Below are 22,127 nucleotides of genomic sequence, written 5' to 3' on the forward strand. Positions count from 1 at the left end.
TTTGCTTGTACCAGAATGATGGGAAGAGATAAGTATGGAGAAGGCAAGAAACAGCTCATGCTATCTGTTGTTATGGCATGGTTATGTATGGGTGGCAGTGAAACTGGGTCCATAGCGTTTATTGATGATGTGACTGCTGAGCAGGATGTGGCAGAAGTAGCAGGATGAATTTGGGCTTTAGTCTTTGTTTCGATTCAGAATAATGCCACAAAACTGAAGGTCGATGGAGTAAAAGGCCTTCAGAGCATCTCGTAGGTGGAAGGAAGTCCATTGGTTCAAGACTTCAAGCATTCGTTCACTGCAAAAGATTTTCATCCACATATTAAAAACAATCCTTGCATTTGAACTGTTAGCTTGTTCAAATAATTTTGAGCCTCTGAAAATGGGGTTCTTTGTATAAAAATGGCCATAAGTCATAATCAGTTAATGCAAAACTTTTGTTAAACTCCTTGAATTAAAGATGAAAGTCTGCACTTTAATCAGTCCTCGATTGTTTGATTTAAAATCTATACTGTTGTGTACAGAAATTACAAAAATTGCACCTTTGTCCAACAAATTATGGACCTAACTGTACGTGAAGTCCAAGGCACCTGCAGAACCTAAACACTGACTTTGAGAACGTGAATGAGAGGTAAGATTGTGTGACCAGAACACAAAAGTAATGATCGGATTCAGAAATAACTTAATGACTTTTCTGTACATTAAACATGCCGCTGAAAGACTTTAGCTCATTCGATGACTTATTAACAAAATGCTTTAAAGATAAAAAACACACACACCACAGGTTGATGTGGGAGGGAAATTGTGATAAACAACTACTATACATATGGGGAAACTTGGCAAGAGAATAATTTAGGCTGCTGTGTTTTTTTGTTGTTGTTTTTTTAAAGCTGCTTTTCTTAACTTGGGACACAATAATAGAAGTCACAGCTCACAGGGGAAAGATGCAGTCTTTGGTATAAGAGCAAACTGGACAGAACAATGATGCAGGATGTGAATAAGTAAAACTAACGTGGCACAGACGTCTTTCACACCTACTCACTTAAACACAATACTTGTTTCAATGTACAGACTTGCATGAACATTTAAAAGACTGAAAACTTGTGATTTTTCTTTCTTTCTTTTGTCTTATTTTTCTTTTTTTCTTCTTTTCTTTTTCTCTTTTTTATTGGAAAGCCTGTTATTTTTGCTCCAGACCTGCATTGTCGAACTACTTATGGAAACGAAACAAGAACATGCTACAGTAAACAAATTTATTTCGGCGTGGACACCTTACGTCATGTAACACATAGATGGAAATATAGCGACGCAATAAATTATCTTCATTATTAAGCGTAACCAGTGACATACTATACATCAAAAATGTCAAAGCACTGTAAATAAAAAACAAACAGAAAAAAGCAAAAGGCTTTTACAAATAAAAAGGTCGGAAGCGAAAAGGAAGTCTTACACAGACATCAATGCTTAAAAAACCCCCCCAAATAAAACAAATGTTTGAATGCCAGCAGACACAGAAATTAATATTTTAAGTGTGATTCCTCCTTGATTTTAGTGTCTCACGACATAATTTAAGTACTGCTCAAAACAAATAAAAAAATAAAACACTATACACACACCAAAGAAAGCAAACCAGAAGGATCTTTTTTTCTCATTAATTTCTTTTTTTCTTTCTTTTTTTTTTTTTTTTTTAGGAAATCATTGCTTTGCAATTTATGCTTCATCACAGTTCTCTCCCATTTGACCACATGAATGTAAACAACTGCTGAATTATTCTTTTTTTTTTATTTTTACAACATTAATACTTTTTATATATATATATTTATATATATATATATTTATATATTTGTACATATTTTCATTCACATCTGCACGGTTAGCTAGCATGGTAATGAAATAAGGCAAGACTCACATAACTGTGACATCACAATGTTTTTTTCTCTTATAATACTGATTATTAAGGTATTTGTCATTTCCTTCATCTGTTCTGCAGCAGGCTTTGGTCTTTTCGGACAAAGGCAGGATCGTTCCTTCTCCGTCTCCAGAACCACATTTTGTTTTGTTCCAGTTTTAGTGAAATATTAAAAAGGACAGGGTTTTTTTTGTTTGCTTGTTTGTTTGTTTTTTTGCGGGAAACAGGGCTATAAATACAATTTAAGCTGACATTAGTTAATTGAATTTATTTAACACTGGTCTTTCTGAGGTACATAGTCTAACATAACATGGAGAGATGGAATAAGAAAGGAGAACTGCATGGCGACCATGAGGAGCAAATGACTTCAATTACAAGAGAAAAAAAGACGTCTTCTTCTTATTCACCCATTTAGCATTTTGTTCGCTAACAAATTAGAATTTTATTTTTCAACTTTCAGTTCTCCCCTTTCAGTTCAGTCAAGCTGCCACTCGTTTTTTTTGTGAGTTAAAAAAAAACAAAACAACAAAAAACAGACGTGATGGTAGCTGAGAGTCTCTTGCCTGGTTGACAGCTTGTCATTTTGCCCTTACAGTACCAAACAACAACTAAAAGCCAGTTTTATTGATAGAGCGCACAAGAGAATCATTGACCAAAACAAGCCACCGCTGTAGTCACAAAGCTCTTTTAAAGATGGGCAGTGTTATTCAGCTTCCCCTTTTTGTCAGCACAGAAAGCCTCTCAATGGCATTACCAGCACTAAAACATTTGTGGGCTCTTGAATTCTTAAAGTTGCAGTCTGACAGTCTGATAGTCTTGCTTGTGCAGATGATCAGAAATCATCTTGTACAGTCAAATGCAGATTCTGCTTCAAGTGGTTGTCTTTTTTATCTTTCTTCCTTTCAGCATCGTCTTTTTCTGTCTGTGGTTGAGGAAAAGTGACTCCTTTTTAGAGTTTTTATTGTGTTTTTTTTTCTTTCTACAATAAAGGGATCCAAATGCTGTTTGTCTGTGCACGTTATGAGTCTCTGTGCACGTGTTCGTCCACTTCAAGTTGTAACTTGAACCACACACACACACAAAAAAGAGCTCGATAAAACTGCTCCCCATCCTCTAGGTCACCACATAGTCAAGTGTGAGCTGGAGGTTTGGTTTTGGTGAAAGCATTATTTGGAGTTTCTGGACTGCTGCAAAACTGCACAGCTGCACTGCGGGTAGGAAAGTCGCTTCCTAAGCTCTTTTGGCGTGCAGCATTTCAATAAGCAGGTTGTTGCAGGGCACGTCGCCGTTCAGGTGTTTGTAGTAAAGGTATTCTTCGGCTTGCAGGCTGATGGCTCGTATCTCGGGTAGCCGAAGGAGCAGCTGGCCAAACTTGTCCGTTTGCTGCGGGTAGTTACACATGACGTAGTCCAGCAGCGCTGCATTGACCTGCTCCTGGACGCTCTCGACCAGGTGAAAATTCTCCAGGTTCTTCACATCTACGGGAAGGAGGAAGAGAAAGGTTAGTTAAAGTCAGGCTCCACAGGAAATGTGGGTCAGCGTGAGAACAGGTGAGGGAACTCGAAACCAAGGTTACCCACACTCAAAGACGCTGTTTCACTTTTAAAAAAAATCCACAGGGTTCATATTACAGACACACAGATTAGTTCTTTGGTTATTGTATATTTTCACGTTGCTCAAAATCTGGCACTCCATGTTGACGTATCCCTCCCTCCTCTTGTTTTTTCCTCTTTATCATCTTCTGGGACTACAGTGCAGAGGGAGTCAGGTAAAGGCAACAAAAAAAGAAGGTTCTTCTCCTGAGACACAAATTCCCCAAGAGCCCATGAATTATGCAGGGGAGAGTTGTAGTCGTATTAGCACCAGAGCTGCTCCTTAACCTAACGCTTTCACCACACTTTTGTTTAGGATCAAAACAATTTGTCCCACTTATTTTATTTTTTTAAATGTGCAGATAAAAGTTTGCAAAAGCATCAATCTGATGAATAATAATGCTAACTTTAAATAAAAGAGTAGACATCATGTGCAGGAATCCATCTCAAAGGAAAACCCCTTTTTTCACCATTAATTCCTTGTGCAAAATACATTTTGCATCTCTCTAAAACCCTACCTTTCTGCGCAGCTATAAGCACTTTTCCTTGACAATAATAAGCTCACTGGGGGTTTAAGCAGATTATTGCAAGACAAGACAAAAAAATTTGCTAAATGGATAATGGTGAACCAGAGCGCTGTGTGTACTTGTCATGATTATGAAGCACAGGGGCTGCAGAATATTTAATCAGGTAGCAGCTCTGTGTGTGCGTGTGTGATCTTTTATTAATCTGTTTGACCCCAGGTCGAGTGTGCTCACAGTGGGCTAATGTAGAATGACAGAGTCTGTGTATAGTTGGACCAGCACACACGCACACACTAAAATATACCACCCTTCCGACTTAATCTCTCAAACACACACACACGCACACACACCCGCACTAATCCATGGAAATACACATAATATTTCTTTCTTTCTCACACAGTACCCTCTTCCCACACACATACAAACTTACTCACGCACACATGTGCCCCATCCACCCACCTAGAGCATTAGGAGGAAGGAGGGGGAGATAAATCAGCAGCTAATGAGGTCTAGAGAATGAGAAGCAGGTCCTTCAAGGCACTTCCATCTATGATGCACTCTACCATGCTATTGCAATCTGTATGTGTATGTGTGTGTCTGCCTGTTCTTGTGTTGCTTGTGTGTGTGCCAGCATGTACTGTGTTGATGCTCACCCTGACCTCTGAATGACACGGCGGGGGGCTAAATAAGGCCAAGAGGAGGGCAGGAAAAGGGGGAGGGGTGTGGCCTGTGACAAAGGAGCCTCCAAACAAACATGACATGTGCTTTTTCCTGCTGCCACTCAGCTGTCTGACCCCACTCAGACTCCAGCACCGTCTTTCACACCACCAACACCTCAGAGAGGCCTTTATGTAGCCTTACATAAGCCAGCCCAGTAGACTGTCGAGTGTGCTTTAAGCGTTTCCACATAGACGTCCTACGCAGGTCAACAAGGAGAAAAGTCTTCTTCTTTAAAAAAAAGAATATCTACAAATGAAACAATTTAAACGTTTAAAAGTTTCAGAGTCACTCAGAAAGTTTGGGAAAAAAATGCAGAAATCACTGAAAGTACTACTGTTTTGGATTTTTGTTGTTTATATCAAGTTGACTGTTAAGTTATGTTTTGAGCATGCACTACAAAAAAAGAATTACACTGAGCATTTTTTAAAGGACTCAACATCTGTGGCATTGCTGTACATATCCATGGACAACAGATGGGCATAGCTACATCTCTTCAAATAAGAGTCTTTTTTTTGAGAAATCAATAGACAAATACATTTATATTTTATTAAATTAAAGTTTGTCAGCATAAAGGAAACAAAACTGACCCTACAGGAATTTTTTTTATAGAATAGACATATTTGAATTTTAAGTCATATGTCATTATAGTATTAAAAAAATCACTGAAAACTAACTTTTTCCTGAACACACTATGTGTCTAATAACTTCTGTTACAGAATGAGTGTAGCTTTACTGCTAGCCATCCTCTCCAAACACTAAATACCACGCATACATCAAATTTAACACAATCAAATTTAAATAGAAAATTCTGTTTAGTATAATCAAGATCTTTTTGGGCCATATAATATAAGAATAAGTGTTTTCTGCAGTGCAAACACTGTAACAACACCACATGCTGGTATGTCAGAGCATCTCACAGCAGAGGCATGCCAAGTATTACCATGCTTTCTCTGAAAGATTTGTCTCTGTTTTGTGTGCGACTACGTTGTGTGCGTGTGTCGATGTTGGGGGGACAATGGAGAATTAGGATCCAATGTCTCTGTCAAGCTAATTAGACAAAAGTGAAGCAATAAGACAGCATTTTAATTGCTAATTAGCAGAGCCTCTTTTGAAAAAATAATGAATCGGGGCTTCTAAAAAAAAAGTACAAATGACAATAGCATAATATTCATTCTCTATTGGAAAAAACAGTGAAAAAAAAGAAGAAAAAGGTTGAAGAGTTGTTTGTTTGAATTCTGCTGTTAAACACATTAGAAAAGTGAAGAGCTACTAGAGCTACTTTCAGCTGCTCCCTTAGTCACATGAGGCCTCCACAGCAGGTAGCACTGCATATTTGATTTGGCAGACCCTTCCTGACACAACACCAAAGGGAATCTTTTCCTGGGGCTTGAACCAGGGATCTTTGCTGCTTAGGTGATTGTACATGAAGCCACTAAGTCAGAAACTCAGAGTAATTTAGTCATTCAACGGCACGAATGTGATGAATTAAAACAAGCAGCAAATAAACAATTGATCAGTGATTCCCAGACAGTGGCAGGTTGGAGTATTAAATGTGCTAAGCACTCGCTCCTCTTCCTTCAGTGCCCCCCTTCATTCCCCCTCCCCTCTCTCTCTCTCCCTCTCTCCATCTCATCCTTCAGTCACTGTGGGACTAATTATCAACTTTTTTTCACATAAAACAGCCACAGTTCGTTGCAGTGCCGCGTCCGAATACTCAAAAGGAAACCCCGAGGTCCCGCAGAATACATTGTTTCATTTGACGGCCGATCATGCTGAAGCCAGCGACCTAATGCAAGAGCACACACACACACACACACACACACACACACACACACACACACACACACACACACACACACACACACACACAGATTAATTCTCTCTTTCACAGAACCCCTGAAATCTCCGCTGTGCTTTTTAATTAGACTGGATCTGCTCTGTGCTGTGAGTGTATGTCTTTTACGCTCTTTCACCGACCCTTACAATCAACCTGCTCCAGGGACACACACACAGAAACTGCACATTCAGTCGTGCAAACGCTTGCTCCATTATTTCACTCTGATCACAGAGATGCCTCACAGAGTGGACAATGTGTTGGGAAAAATTTGACCTGAGAAATAAAAACAACACATATACGTAGTTACACCAAGGGTTTTCTTTTTTGTACATTTTTCTTAATTCTGTATACTTAGACTATTTTAGTGTTGTGTTCTTCGGTAACAGGTCGCTGTAGATCAGATTCATGTCGGTCACAGTTACTCATGTTAGTAACTATGTTACTGTGCAGTATATGGTGCCTACTGCGATTATTTGGGCGTCTAACATCCCTGTCACTGGCCGAACTTCAGTTTAGATGGAGTTAAAGTCAGTTGTGATTACCTGCTAGCTGAGAGCGTGGCCAGTCATTTAATTCTGCCCAAATTAGACAAAAGTGTTGCTATGTTTGTTATTAAGGTTCAAAAGTTGGGGAAAAGTCATGTTTCAAAAAAGAAAGAAAAGAAAATCTTAAATACTATAAGTAGGGAGTTCACTTGATAGGTTTACATTAAGCTAGCACCTGTTTTGTGAAGGCACTGCTAAGTCGCCAGCAGTTATTACAGGGTAAAACAACACCGTGTTCTCTCACATTACACTTTAAGGGCCTCGATCAATAAACCTCTGACTCACGTGCTGCCCATACACACAGCCTTTCAAAACTTCACAACATGTGTTTTCTGCCGGGTCCAAAAACAACACATAAAACTGGTGGGTCATAAATAGTTATTGAGGGAACTGCTGTCAGTAAAACTTGTCCAATTAAATGCAAGTGGAAGACAAACTCGTTACTTCCTGCATAGGCGGGAATTAGGTGGCTCGGCTCTTCCAATAGGTGCTCTCAAAGGCATTTATACAAGGCGATCAAAGCTGGAGGACCTTTTACTACAGCAGCGGTGCGTCAAAGAGTGAGGAGCTGAACGTGCATTCCCGCTAACTCCTCTTTATTGCGCCCTACTGGACCGTTATCAAGTCGACGCTGTCCACAGCTACTTTTTCCACTATTAATCTGCCTTACAACTTGGCTCCAATCAGAGATGGGGGCGTTGACAGACGAGAACCCGGTGACCTTTGACTCTTAGAGAAACATATGAGGACTAATGACTTACTAACTATCACAAGAGAAGTGTTGCATGATCACTGGGAGAACTCTGCTGTGTCTGTGTTTAAAACACAGGGCAGCAAAGGCAATCAAAGCAAATAAGAGCCACAGGGCAAGGAGCAATGGCCGAGCGGTTAACGCTAGCACTTAGGTAGCCTATTATCAGAGTTATGTTGCTTTGCCCTGAAACATAATCTTTGATGAATAACATTTTGTTTTACCCCCATTAGCCTCACAGCACCATAAAGTCGTGGAGTACACAAACATACATGCTACACTTGCATACACTCACCTCAGCTCCTATCAACACTCCACTGACAACATTTTATGTGGACGTGCATGTGTGTGTGTGTTTCTTTTCTTCTACAGGATGCTCTCCTTCCCCATTAGAGTATTACATCTATCTGTGCTTGCCAGAAAACAGGTTCCCCTGCTCCTTGGAGCTCTCAGCTACCTTGTTTTCCTCCAAGTCCCGTTTGGGGAATTCCCTTCTCAATATGAAGCCTCCACCTTAGAGGCGAGTGAAAAAATAATGGAGGTAAACTGCAGATATATGCCTCTTAACATTTAATGGGGGAGTCTTTGAAACCTGATACTCCAAAGGGTAAAAGGATAGCGAGTATCACAACAATCTGATCACAGAATGTAGGATGAGGATGTGGAGGAATGTATCTATTGTCTGCTTTAGGAATGGAAATTGATCTCACAAAAAAACATCCAACTATGATGTAAACCATGGTGGTTAAGGCAGGGATATACTAAAAACAGTATAGAAAAAAAAATACAAAATGTGGTTGTGACATAGTACACAAATCTTCCAGGAAGTGGGTACACTGTGGACATAAATAGATGAGCCTGATTAGGAACTGTGGTGATGTTCCTGGAGATGATGGTAGCAATGGAGACTCATCAGACCAGGCAACTTTCTTCCAGTCCTCCATTGGCCAGTTTATAGTTAGCACCAGCGAACTGTAGCCTCAGTTTTCTGTTCTTAGCTGCACATCTCATGGTCTTCTGCTACAGCAGCCCATCTGCTTCACGGTTCTGAGATGCTCTTCTGCATACCTTGATCATTGTTTTAGGGTAGTGCCTTGTTGTTGTCGTGATTTGTCGCTATATAGATAAAACTGAATTGAACCCAATTGAATTGATGCTCAGTTTGAACTTTGGCAGATTGCCGTGATGTAATTGGCTGTGATTTCCATTAATTAACATTCAAATGGATGTACCTAACAAAGTTGCCTTTGAGTGTCCATATAGGTTTGTGTAGTGTTAAGTTCATATGCAAACAAAAAAACCCCCCCTGGACTGGTTAATCCTTGTGTGAGCCAAAATGTCAGTTTCAACAAAATCAGAAGTGAGATGCATCCTTGTATTCTAATGCTGGAAAGGTGTGGAGATTTCAGATGCCATTCGACTATCCAATCACCTTTCAGGCTTGAAAGGTGAATTTGAAACGGACATATACCGACTGGTACAGAACCACGATGAACAAATTTAATTACCTTTTTCTTTTGTATTTATTCAAATGATAGGATCACTGGATGTATACTTCATACTTAGGTATAAAAAAGGTCTCATTAATCTCTGAGCAGTGACCCTTTATCCTAAGTAGTGACCATTATTTCACCAGCATACATGTAGCTACATACTGTAGCTACATGCCCTTAAGCTAGCATAGAGCCCAATATCCAGAGGCCAAATTTCCTCTGTGTCTGCAATGAATAATAACTGTCTCACAGTTTCTGGCCACCAATGGGAACATGCTGTTGTCAGCTTGTCAGAAGAAAGCATTAAGGCTCAATTTGCCCGCCGACTCATCAAACCCTCACTTTCTCCTCTCCAGGGGCCAAATGCCATGCGGCTGTAAAAGAGAATTAAGCAGCTCCGGTCCAGTTGGGAATATATTAAGTCAGATCTAAACCTCAGCTGACAACAATGCTATTGTTGTTAAGCTAAACAGGTAGCGGCTGCTTGAGTTCTGTCGCCCAAGGATGGGTCGGCGGGCTCGGCGGGGTGATGGAGAGAGGTAGAGAGATATTGAAAGGAAGAGAAATGCGCCTAAGGTCTGATAAAATAAATAAGAGAAAAGGTGCTTGGAGCAGGAAGGAGAAAAGCTTCTCTCATTGCCTATGCTGGCTGGAAGGTGCTGGGGATTTATCTTGAGGTGAAGGGGAAAGCAAATTTACACCCTGAATCAGTAGGTCCTGTCTGTGGCTGTATTAGTAAGGGTTCCAACAGATGGGCACAGCCAGGGAGATTAATATCAGTGGGGATACATATTAAAGGGAAAGTTAAGACTTCTCTACATAGACTGGCACGGCAATGATATTGTTGTGTGGCTATTACAATAAATCACACATCCCGTATATAAATATGTCCACAAGATGAGTTTGTTGGCCATGCTAACGATCATTTGGTTAATCGGATGAAAAAAATAATAATTTCCAGACGAATCAGCAATGAAAATAATCCTTACTTGCATTTCTAACATGTTTCAGACCTGCTGGGGTAAAAATCATATTGCTGGGGAAGAAAAAAAATCACATTGTCTCAGCATTATGAAAATCCATTTGCCAGAGGGATACTAAGAGACTTGAATCAGCAATGAACCTGGTGCTTAGCCCTCTGTGGTCCCTCTAGTCCTCCCCACCTCTGCTCCTTATTGCCCCCCACTTGTTTTTTAACCCCACCCCCTCCCTGGAGGTGGAACCAAAAGCCTTTCAGTGAGTGAGCGATGCACCCACAGGTCCCTGCTCTCCCACCTTCCTGACGCTGCGTGGACTGTGCAGAAAGTTAACACCCCCTCTCCACTCACTAAACAGCTCCCAGTCATGTAGCTATACACAGCTAATGATGCTAACGCTTGACTGACAGGCTGAGCACTAACAGGCAGCAATCCAGATGCAAAGTCCCTTCGTTTGGTGTAATGTGAGGAAATGTCGATGGAGAGGCGAAAAGGAAAAACAAAAAAGGAATCTAATGAATTAGAAATCAATATTGCTGCACCTGTGAGGTGGCTCTTCAGCCTCCCTGTGACTTTACCTTGTATTTCATTTGTACCTGTCAGCAACAGTGGGAGCAGGCACCGTGTGTGCTGTTCCTGTGTCTGTCTGTCTGTCTGTCTGTCTCTCTGTGTATCAATGCATGCATGTGAACCTCGTTTAGATTCAGTGCACTTTTGCACCCGTCGGCTAATTACACACAGGGTTTGTTTGTTGGTGGAGGGGAGGGCATAGAGAGTGGAGGGGCATGTCAACCTTTCTTGTTTATGATAAAGTGACAGAAAATCATTGGGGGGTCAAGTATCGCCCCCCCCTCGCCAACCCTCCGCTGCCCCGAAAACTCCTGCAGCAGTACAGAAGGTGCATGGTGTGGGATGCCTCCCCTTTAATGAGACCATTAAAGGGCCCGTGTCCCCGTCAATAGATTTCTCTCATTCTTTCTCTGACAAATTTGAATTAATAATTCAGCATCAAGCGCCCGGGGATGTATATTTTCAGCATGAAGGACAGTTAATCCATAGTGTCAGTTTCCCACCTCGCTGTCTCTCACTCAGTCTTTCCCTCGTGCGCTCTCTCGTCTTACATCCCACCCATCCCCTCTCTTTCCTCTTCATTCGGCTTCATTCTCTTTTGATGCCGGCAGGTAGAGTGCTGACTAAAGAAGAGTGTGCCACATATATTCCACGCCTTCTTTTGATTTCTTTGTTCTCTGTGGGATTTTTTTTGTTCCTCGTTAAGTTGACTGCACTTTTCACATAAGTGCAAATTGGGGTTTCATTTATTTAAAAGTATTGGATGGCAGCAGCTCTCCTCCCCACCCCTCCAACTCAGAGTTAATGGGAGATGGCATGTTTACAGGCTGCTTTTCAAAGCTTAACTGTAGATTTTACTTCACGCTCCTGCTGCGCCAAATGTTAGGACAGTCGTGCGCACAATTCGAGAAAGTCAGAGGAAATTAGTCATTTTGAAGATAAACCACAAGTATGCTTACTTATGTCCACGCATGCTCAGGTTTGACGGTTTCACTGGTTTTGAGTGAATGAGTTTTAACAAAAAATACAAGGGCTGCTTCACTGTGCGGTCTCGTGTTCGTCATTACACGCTGGAGTGTCTAACTGTGAAAATGAAATTCCAAAAACAACAGACAATAAAAGAGGAACAAACCCCCCCCCCCAAAACAAAACACCTGCACATTCACTTTCTTGAGGATGTCCAGATGTTACATTTTGTTCCTTTACAGAACAAAATGTAACATCTGGGAAAACAACACCAGTGTGCTTAAAAAAAATCAGCTGTGTAGCCAGGTAATCACTGTGAAATGAGTTGATTTTTAGGATGGCTGCTCTCTGTTTATATTTGAGATCAGTTTGTTGAGCTGTCTAGTATCTAGTAATATTTAAACAGCTTTTTAAAAAGTATAAATATATTATTATTCATTATTCTGTCAGTATTGCATCAGTGACAATTACCTTTATAAGTTATCTGCAGTTCTATAATAATACTGATCGTTGTACTGAGCATCGTATCCATTTCCAAGCTTGCAGTGTAATGCCAGGGGTAGCTTTTGCTATCAGTGCCAGGTGGCACTAAAGTACAACTTTATGCTCTAAGGCAGCGTGCACAGGCACAAAGAGCTGGAATAGCAAACGCCTGCTACTGCAGAGCATTATTTTATATTACATAGCTTTGTTTTCTTATGATTTACTGTATGAGCGCATTCTGTTGGCATGTCTGTGAGAACAGAAGGTTGATTGATTCATTTTGTTTCATCATGGACTGCTTCTTGGCTTCCCGACCCCTTTCTTTAGCCACAATCACTCCTCTCTTTCTTATTTTTCTCCCAACACAACATAAAGAATCGCTTTCCTTTCTGTATACCAGCACCACGCTGCTAAAAATAAGTTTCAGCATGAGAACGAAGAGGCACGAAAGGAGCTGTGATGGTTCAAGAGTGAGGGTGTAATGTCACCGGTGGGGGGCTCAGTGAAGAGAAAGAGAGAGAGAGAAAGGGTGAGAGAACAAGAGACGGCAACTGTTGGATCATCTGTGCTTTAAAACATTTAATCACTGTCTCCGGTTGCACACAGACACACACACACACGCACACAAAGACTAAAGCATGAACACACATATCATCTTAAAGCTCTTCTGTTCTGTGCTGTGACAGAAGTATCTTGTAACTACATTGTCCACAGACACACACACACACACTTAAACACACACACGCGCCACCAGAACAGAAGCTCAAAGAGCAAAGGGTGTATAGACTTATAGCAGCCACCATGACCACTATATAGCTTACCAAAAAGTTTAAAGGCATGCCTCTGCACTATACATATTCACAGAGGGATGCAGAGACTGATAATCCACATGCCAGGCAGTACTGTAATGCCAGCGAGCTCCATTTGTAATATCAGCCCGGTAGGTGTAGATGTAGGGGATTATTGCTGTTCTTAGTCTACTTAGCATTTTTCATGCAAAGTCACGCACTTGCAAGTTTAGTATCATTTCCATTGCTTAATCCTGACTTTTGATAGAACACAGTTCAGTTATGGAAACTAGGTTTCATTTAATGGGCTTTCTGAATAACTCAGTGCGTCATCCCTTTTATCTTTTTTCAATCATTACAACTCTGCGCTCACGCCTTTAGCATTTTGCATAAAGTAATGATTGTCTAGTGAGTTACACTAATGACACATCATGAGCTATACAAGGATCATAAATGTCTTGTCGTAAAGATTTTATTTTATTTTTTTACACAACAACTACAGCAATAACAGTGTAGCTCCTTCTAAGATATTGATCGAAAGAGTGAATGGCTTTACAACTTTACAAATGATTGACAAGGCTGGTGTGTGTGAAGCTTGGGGCCAAACGGATTACGTTTGTATTACTGAACACTTGACTGGCAATAGACTTAAAGACTTAGAGGCCACTCCTTTGGCCTAGATCTCAATGTGTGTCTTTGTGCACGTTTTCTTGTGTGTGTGCGCGCTACACGTGATGGCTACATGCTCTCTTTATGTAATCAAAAACATGCCAGTTATTGCGAAAGCTTGACATTTAAATAATTTTGCTCTGATCACTATACTTTATGACAGTAGTAGTGAGTCTGGTGTGAACCATCAGTGCACATACACACACACACAGTGACCATAGTCCTCATCTCACAGCACTGTTATACTGTATTATGAGTGAAATATTGATGCTTCTTCGATTCCTAGGACCAGCTCTGTTTTGTTGACTATTTGTCTTTCTTATTGTACGGTGCTCTGGGGGTTATGCTTTGTGACTACAGAAAATTATCGCATTGTTTAAACTCGTTATAACCACATGATAAGTATGAAAGGCTGGTTGCTCTGATAGTCTAAAGTCGGCGTGATAAGGTCCTGCAGAATAAAATCAACAGGTCCTCTAAAGCAGTTATTAGATAGCATAAAATCACTGCCAGGGACTAGATGATGCTTGAATCAAGAGAGGGATTATCTGATGCACTCTGGTGTATGCACAATTTGTTCTCCGAGTCTGTTTTCCTTGACTAATGTGAGCCTGTTCTCCGCAGGGCCCCAGATAGCCCAGGTCTGTCTTCCCTACCCCAAACAGACATCCCTCAGTCTTTAATTGGAGACGAGTAGCAGCCCTGCTAGCACAGCGTTGGGACCTGAGCTGCGGCCACTGAGAATGCATTAGCATTAGCATTGCAGCGGACCGACCTGTACATAATGATAACCTCAAGCTCTGCCCACTGGGAGCAGCTCCTGTTCACACGCACACACACGTACATACGTACACACCAGCACACGCTCCCTTCCCCCTTCTACCCTATACACGCAGCCACGTAAACAAGCAAGTGTAATGCAGCCCCAGTGGTGGGCTGCTCGACGATCAGAGGAAGGTGGGGTGGAGAGAGAAAAAAATCAGTTGCCGCCGTTCGGCTGAAAAGTGTGTGTAATGAACTTGAGTTCCGTTGATCGGGACTCAGAGTACAGAACCAGGGGCTGTTTGTCCCAGAAGGGCTGCCATACCGTTGCTCAGTAGCCCCTCATAAATGTTTGAGAGGCCTCAGCCGCTCCAGATCCACCCTACCTGGGTTAAGATTCTCTGTTACAACACACATATCCAGGTTGATACCAATGATGGATGGACGGTGATTGAGGGGATCATCCAATATTTTAACTTGATGACATTTAGGTGGTGTACTCTACAAGTGAGTCATGCTGATGGTAGTGCTAGAGAGAATTTTTTTCAAGCAGACAAGATTTTAAGACAAAAACGTTGTGCGCAGACCTGCAACTAAGTTGAGCATTGAGGCTAATATTTGCAAGGATGTGCTAATTAGGTTGGCATGCTATACTTTCCAAAGCTCTAAGGCCCTCAACTGGCCCCCGAAAGCCTCCGTATGCTATAGACAGTTGATATTACTGCAGATATCACTTAGAAAACACCTGATGTGCTCGGCCAACCATCCATGCCTCCTTTTGACTGCTAAGTATCAGCTGGCGGGAGGTCCTCCGCGTTATGCAGCAGGTAATAAAAGTTGAACATTGATTTTCTGTAGCAGCTTGTAACTGTTAATGTTGAGACATCAATAGCCAAAGCAAAGCGCTGGTGCCTTAATAGGAGGCCGAGAATGTGGAGGGCGCGAGCCAAAGCTGACTCTAAATCACAGAATCTATCCTTGCCGATCGATAGGACAGTAACTGCAAGTGTCCCTCTGCTTTCCTAATGTTTTATAATAAACTGACAGCCTGTAATAAGACCAAGGGAGAGGGAGAAGGAGAAGGAGAGAGAAGGCAGGAGGGAGAGATAGAGGGGAACAGTTTCTCCATAGCCTATCTTGCCTTAAATCACCCCACATGGGAGTGCAGGAGAGATACACAGGGTAAGGTAGAAGGGTGAATTTTTTTTCTGGTTAAAGAAAAAAAAAACAAAACACTTTTACAGGAGCATTTGTCTGGATGTGCTCACTGCTAGAGTAGTTAGTGAGTGTATTGATGGAGGGGAGCAGAAGTTCAGGGGATATGTCCTGAATTGCTTTGGCAGGACAGTGAGTTAAAGTGCATTAAATTCTGCTGCCAACTTGCAACAGTCATCATATTCAGGAAGAAGTGAAGGGCTGGGCTGCACATATTTTGATTTTACATTCAGAGAGATCTAACTACTTTTGAAACACTACTGGTACAGTAGATGATGAGCAAGTTTTCTTTACTATGCCGTTGCAATGAGGCTGCTGGTTTGGAATCATTTATAAAGCTTATTTTTCAAAATAAAAGTGATGCTACAAGGAAGATTTAACATTATACATGATATAAGGATATTTGTATTACATGTGGTGCAAAAACTGTACTGAATAAATAATAAAAAAATGTGCTGAAATTAAACTAAAATCACATACACAATAGCTCATAAGGACAGCAAATGTAAAACACTATAACGTTATTATCTGAAATCCTTAGGATGCTGTCTTTTAAATTCTCTTTTATCCTGTCTCCTTCCCCTTTCCCTCACTTGGTCACAGAAGATGGCCTATCCTTCCCTGAACCTGGTTCTGCTGGAGATGTCTTCCCGTCAAAAGGGAGTTTTTCCTTTCCACTGTCGCCAAGTGCTTGCTCATTATTCTGATTATTCAGGTTCTCCCTCTCACATATTCATCACCTTTAAGTCAATGTTACACTGCACGCAATAACCGTTACATATACTGGATGAGTCCCATAGCTCTATAAACTTTCACACATGCATCTGAATTGTTGCAGTCTCTTTTCTAATTTATTTTCAAAACAATAGAAGACATCATTCAAAACCAATATTTTGGGGAGTAGTTTTATGCAACAATGTTGTTGCAGCAATCTACTTCTTGTGCCATCTGTCTCTGCTGCCACATTAATTATGATACATCACAGGGATGACTAGGGAGTAGGACCTATTCACATGTGACCAGCTTGTAAAAACTGGGAGGCATGAACAGCCAAATAGACACAAAATGACCCCATGTGGGTTTGCTGTGTGCAATAGCACATAATAAGCATAAGCATGGCATGAACTCAAGAACATACTCTGTTTTAGGCCCGGGTTAGAGTTAAGCATTGGACTGTCTGTATTTACTGTCTGATAAATGTCACTGCTTAACAGTGTCAACATAAGTGTTTTCTGCAATAATGGAAAAAGATCTATAAAACACAGCCTGAGCTGTAAATTAAGCACTGGTTGGAGATGATCTGGATGGAGATGTTGAAAACTGAAACTGTACCCAGGTGAAGATATAAGGCTGAGCGTGAAGGTGGGGTTAGTGATGAGAGACACTGATTCTCACTCTGTCAACCACCACCACCAAAACTCACTGCAACTTCTGCCTAATGACAACAGCCTGCAGTATTGCTGGGTAATAGTGGTGAGCTGGAGCTTTTATTGCTTGATAAAGTCTGAAAGCCTTTTAGACAGCCTCATTACATGGAATTCCCTACAAAGTGGCTGCCACCATCAGGAGCTGACTGCTCACCATGTTAGATTTCTTAGGATAAAATTGACAGAAAATATACAGAAGGATTAGGTTCATTGCTTTAGGGCACACTCCCACCTACTCCTAATAAGAAGAAAAAAAATGAAAGAAAAGTCAGGACACTCAAACATGATTAGCTGGATTTGGCTCTGTCGGAAACCAAGTTTGAACAACTTTTTTCCTTTTTTTGTTTGTTTCCTGCATCAGAATGATGCCTGGAGAAACTAGACGGAGGGTAAAAAGATTTGTTTGAAAGGTAGATGAGAGTCCAATAGTTTTCAATCAGCACATGTTTGCTGAGCACTTCACCAAGATTCAAAACAAAGTGATGAAAAAGGACTAGATGCAGCCGCTCAGTGCGTGGACTGCGCTTTATGAACCTTATACATATATAAGGTTTAATCACCACTATTGCATTTGACATTACTGCTGTCAATGGACCAATCAGTGACTGAAACTAATTTATGGGACACAAACATTTGTCAGAGCTGTCTGCACCGCCATGAACTCGTACACTATGAGTCACCAGTCATGCCACATTTCAAACACATGCATCTCATACCATCCGGCTCTTTTCTCGTGGAAAAAAACTATCAAATCACATCTGACCTGTAATACTTCACACATGAAACTGCCTGTATGAATTCTCTCATATGACAGCAACAATGCCAGATTTGTTGGTACCCTTCTCTGTTTTTGTCTGTTTTTTATTTTTTGTTTTTTTGGTGGTGGTGGTGGTGGTGGTGGTGGTGGTGGGGGGGGGGGGGGGGGGGGGGGAATAAAAAAGAGTGTTTAAGAATATTTAAATGAACGGTTTAAAATAATGATAAAAGTAAACAAGATGAAAGAAAAGTCTGACACTTCATATAAACAAGGTTTCTGCACCAAGAACTACAAATGATTTTCTTCTTTGTTGGAATTCTACCCAATTCATTTATAAGAGTTTACTCTCATCTATTATATTTTGCATTTGTTTTGCTCTTTTTCTATGTTTATACTCCTTTACTGTAAATAATTGTGTGCTATTCATATTATTAGCAGTCTTAGTAGATACAGTGAGGACTTTGTTTCTTTTCTATTTTTACACTCGTGGGTTCTGTTGTTTCTTTTAAGTTATCAGTTTCAGCATTTTTTTTCCCCTACTGTTTGCTTTATGATTGCCACATGCACACAGGGCAAAGTTTTAACAGATTACGCAGATTACATTTTGTTGTTTTACTGTTACTTTTTTGTGCGTTACAGTAAACAATAGTGCTTTTATTCTCATTATTTATTAATTTATTAATTTAATGTATGCACTGGCTCATCCACATGACTCCAGAGAACAGGAAAAGAGAATCATATTTTGTGTTCAGTCAAGACGAGGGCATAAGAACACATGTACACCCTAACTATACTTTATTCACGTATTGATCAGGCCAAAGGTACACATCATGCTCCATTCTGTTGACTTGTAGCCAAGTGCAAGTTTGCCTCCAAAAAGGGAGAAAAAATCTGTTAAACTTTGTTAGAACATTATTAAACACGGATTACTGAGCATGCTCTACTAAATGGCTCAATAGAATAAATGTTGAACTGTCACTGCTTCTCAGTTTTAATCAATTCCTGAATGAATTTTAAATGATTGAATTCTTTTCAGGAAATGAATATTTGCCATGTTTTATGGGCATGTGAGTGTGTGTTTGTGTACGTGTGCGTGTAAGGGGGCTTGCGTTATCCAGCTCCCCTGCTCACTGGCCAGGGATCAGTGTATTGATTCTGAGCAGCCTCGGCTGTTGCTTAATTAGGATGTACCTGTCTGGGAATTATATCTTTTTTTCTCTCTCATTGTGCGAGGAAACAAAAATGATAAAGAAATACAGAGAGGGAGAGAAACTTGTTTGTTTTCATCAAGGTTAATCACGTTTTCTGCTTTGTGTTGCTGTCAGCAGATTGGTGTCTGACCTCGCAGCGCGCAAAAAAAAAAAAAAAAAATTGAAAAAACGTTTTGTGTGGCACACAAAACATGCTAATGAAAGATGTTTCATTGTATGGGGACGGGGGTGACTGGGTGCTGATGCTGTAAAAAGTGGAATTCAAATGGCGGGAATGGTTAAAAGCAGTATGATCGGATGAAAAAATCTGCTATAATGCTTGAAATCTGAATTAAATTCAAATAATTGTAAATATCTTCAGTATCAAAGCAGTTACTGGTTACTATTAGATATTAAACTAACTTAAATGTTATTTTTTAAAGTTGAATCCATCTATACATTTAATTGTTTGTGATGTTGGCCATGTTTAGGGATAGAAAAAGAGGTGAAGTGAAAGTTGGGTGAGGAAGTAAAGAAATAAATAGTGAATTAAGATGAATGAGGACCAATGGAGGTGGATGTGGCGATAGAGTAGTGATAGATTGAGCTGTACAAAGATGGATGTTAAAAAAAACAGAGAGAAAGGACAGAGCAATGAGACAAGAGACAATACAGAGGCCTGGATGGATGGAGAGGGATGAAGGGTGGCAAAGACTTGATGGGTGGGTGTCTCTAAACTCCAATTTCAGTGACTGACTAATCGCTTGACAGACGGCTAATGTGTTGAATTGCTGAGGCAGCTCTTGAATCACTGGCTGCCCTGTCTTGATTTCTTATGAATGGACAACACTGCCCATTTCTGATCACTAAGAGAACCACCAAGTTTACTTTAACAGATGAAACAAAAGCAGCATTGGTCTGCATCACTTATAAAGATTACAAATATGTATATCTGTAGTTACACAATGCCTGAAAGAAAAACAAAAGATATTTTCTATTGTTGTTTTAATGGCAATAACTGGGTCTATTTTAGGCACATAATAGCCATCCACATTTAGCTTTTATTTAGCTGTTTTTAAAAATTTGATTTCATTTATTCCATCTCTAAAAAAATAGAAACAAGCAAATAATGAGAACAAACCCTAAAACAATCAGCTGTACTCGTGTTTAATAGAGGAATAATATAACCAATAAACGGTTGCATTGCACAGAAAGCATAATTATGCATGATATATTGATCAATAGAAAAGATTTTAAGCAACATAATGAATGATGAATAATGAACGATTACAAAGTGAGCACAGTTACACATTTTCAGCACGCTACTGCCTGTTTTCCTGCTAAATGCTGCAGTATGAGGACATTATTTAGGGCTACAGGTATGTCCACAAATGCACTCTCTCCACTGGGACCATTTACCACCCTGCACTGGTCTGGCAGTACTCTGGTTCTCCTCTCAGTTCACAAGGATTGGCAGCACATGTCTCACCGAATTACAGCTGATGAGGTCTGACCCACTAAGCTGGGTTAACTGGTTGCTGGGTGAGCACTTTGTGACCTCTGTCTCTGTATCTGCTTTCAAAGTTTGGAAACTATACATGATGAACCAGAAACACATCGTGAAGATTTAGGACAAAAGCTGATAATTTTTCCAGGTTTCAAACGTAAAGGAGGGCTTAAAATATAAAGAGAAGATCTTTTATTTTTACTCAGCCTGAATTCAAACGTGTCCCTTCACCTCTGGTAATGCTCTGTAACCCACACAGTCTTTCTGTTAGGTCTTTAAGTCTGTTAAAGGAAATCAAAGGCCCATTAACAGTTTCTTGACACTCAATGACTCGTAGTAATCCTTCTCCAAACTCTGATCCAGACAGCCCTCAAACTCTCGCTGCCGTTATGTGTGTCCTTTGCTCAATGCCCAAGACATACAATCATTGCTCACAGTCCTACAAACACTTAGGAGATCAATGATCTCAGAGTGATAATCTCCTCCTTGATAGAGGGTAAAAGCCTTCACCGAAGACAGGGAGTGACAGGGGAAAGTGAGAGACAGTGATAGAAAGAGATAAAATAAAGCAATAAACAAAACGAAAGCAAACAGGAAGTATAACTCCGAAAACAAGCGCACATACAGATCATGACAAGTGTCTCCTCTCAGCTGGGTTGACATCTATATCTCTGTTTTTATTGACAACTGGCTTAACTAAAAGCTCCTCTGCCAGGGAGTGAATGACTGACTGCCCATGTACAGAAAGAGAGGGGGGATGACTCACATGGGAAATCACCAGCTGTATGTAAGTGAGTGAGTAAGTAAAGTTTATTTATAAAACACCTTTTGCAGACATGTAGTCACAGAGCGCTATATACTCAAAATCATAAAAACTAGAAAGAAGTGCAATAATAAATAAAATAGAATAAGAAATTGAGTTCTTGGCACTAATTTGTGATATAATGTCTAATATTTTCTAATTCTTGCTTTCTACTATATATTGTTTGCAATGCCTTTTCGTCTCTGCGTGTTTGCCCTGAGCCCGCTGCTTCAAGCTGACTGCTGGACAAAAGGGGAAGTTTATAGACTGGTACTGCATGCATATACTGTAAATAAACTTCAGTAGAAGTTAAATGAAAGTATATTTAAACAAAGTTCGAGAAAGACTAAATTTACAGTTAAATATGGGTGCTACAAAACCCAGTGTCTCACTTTTACTTTCCACCATGTTGCACAAGAGGACACTTAAAATACTGCACTGCATGCCATATTGGCATTGGCTGTCAACTGTAAGGTGTGGGGCTCAGATGATAATCATAGCAGCGATCCATTGATAGCAGCTGTAATAGCAGCAGTAGCAATCATGATAGCAGTATCTGTGATAGGAGAAGCAAACAAATCTATAGAAGCCACTTTATTAGTTTTATAAAAGGCTGTCCGGGCACTGAATTACTGGGTATTTC

The 22,127-nt window shown here is 40.4% G+C and overlaps 1 protein-coding gene across 1 annotated transcript in view; it reads right to left on the reverse strand.

Annotated features, from left to right (window-relative positions):
• Positions 1-3,133: 3,133 nt before the first annotated feature.
• Positions 3,134-22,127, reverse strand: part of nr5a2 (nuclear receptor subfamily 5, group A, member 2) — a 65,499-nt gene continuing 46,505 nt past the window's right edge. The window contains exon 7 of the mRNA XM_082504681.1: positions 3,134-3,387. Coding sequence (XP_082360807.1) covers positions 3,140-3,387 — 248 coding nt within the window. The 3' untranslated portion in view covers positions 3,134-3,139. The remainder of the gene's footprint in view (positions 3,388-22,127) is intronic.

This window comes from Aulonocara stuartgranti (assembly GCF_965226115.1).
Source record: "Aulonocara stuartgranti genome assembly, chromosome: 15".
NCBI lineage: Eukaryota > Metazoa > Chordata > Actinopteri > Cichliformes > Cichlidae > Aulonocara > Aulonocara stuartgranti.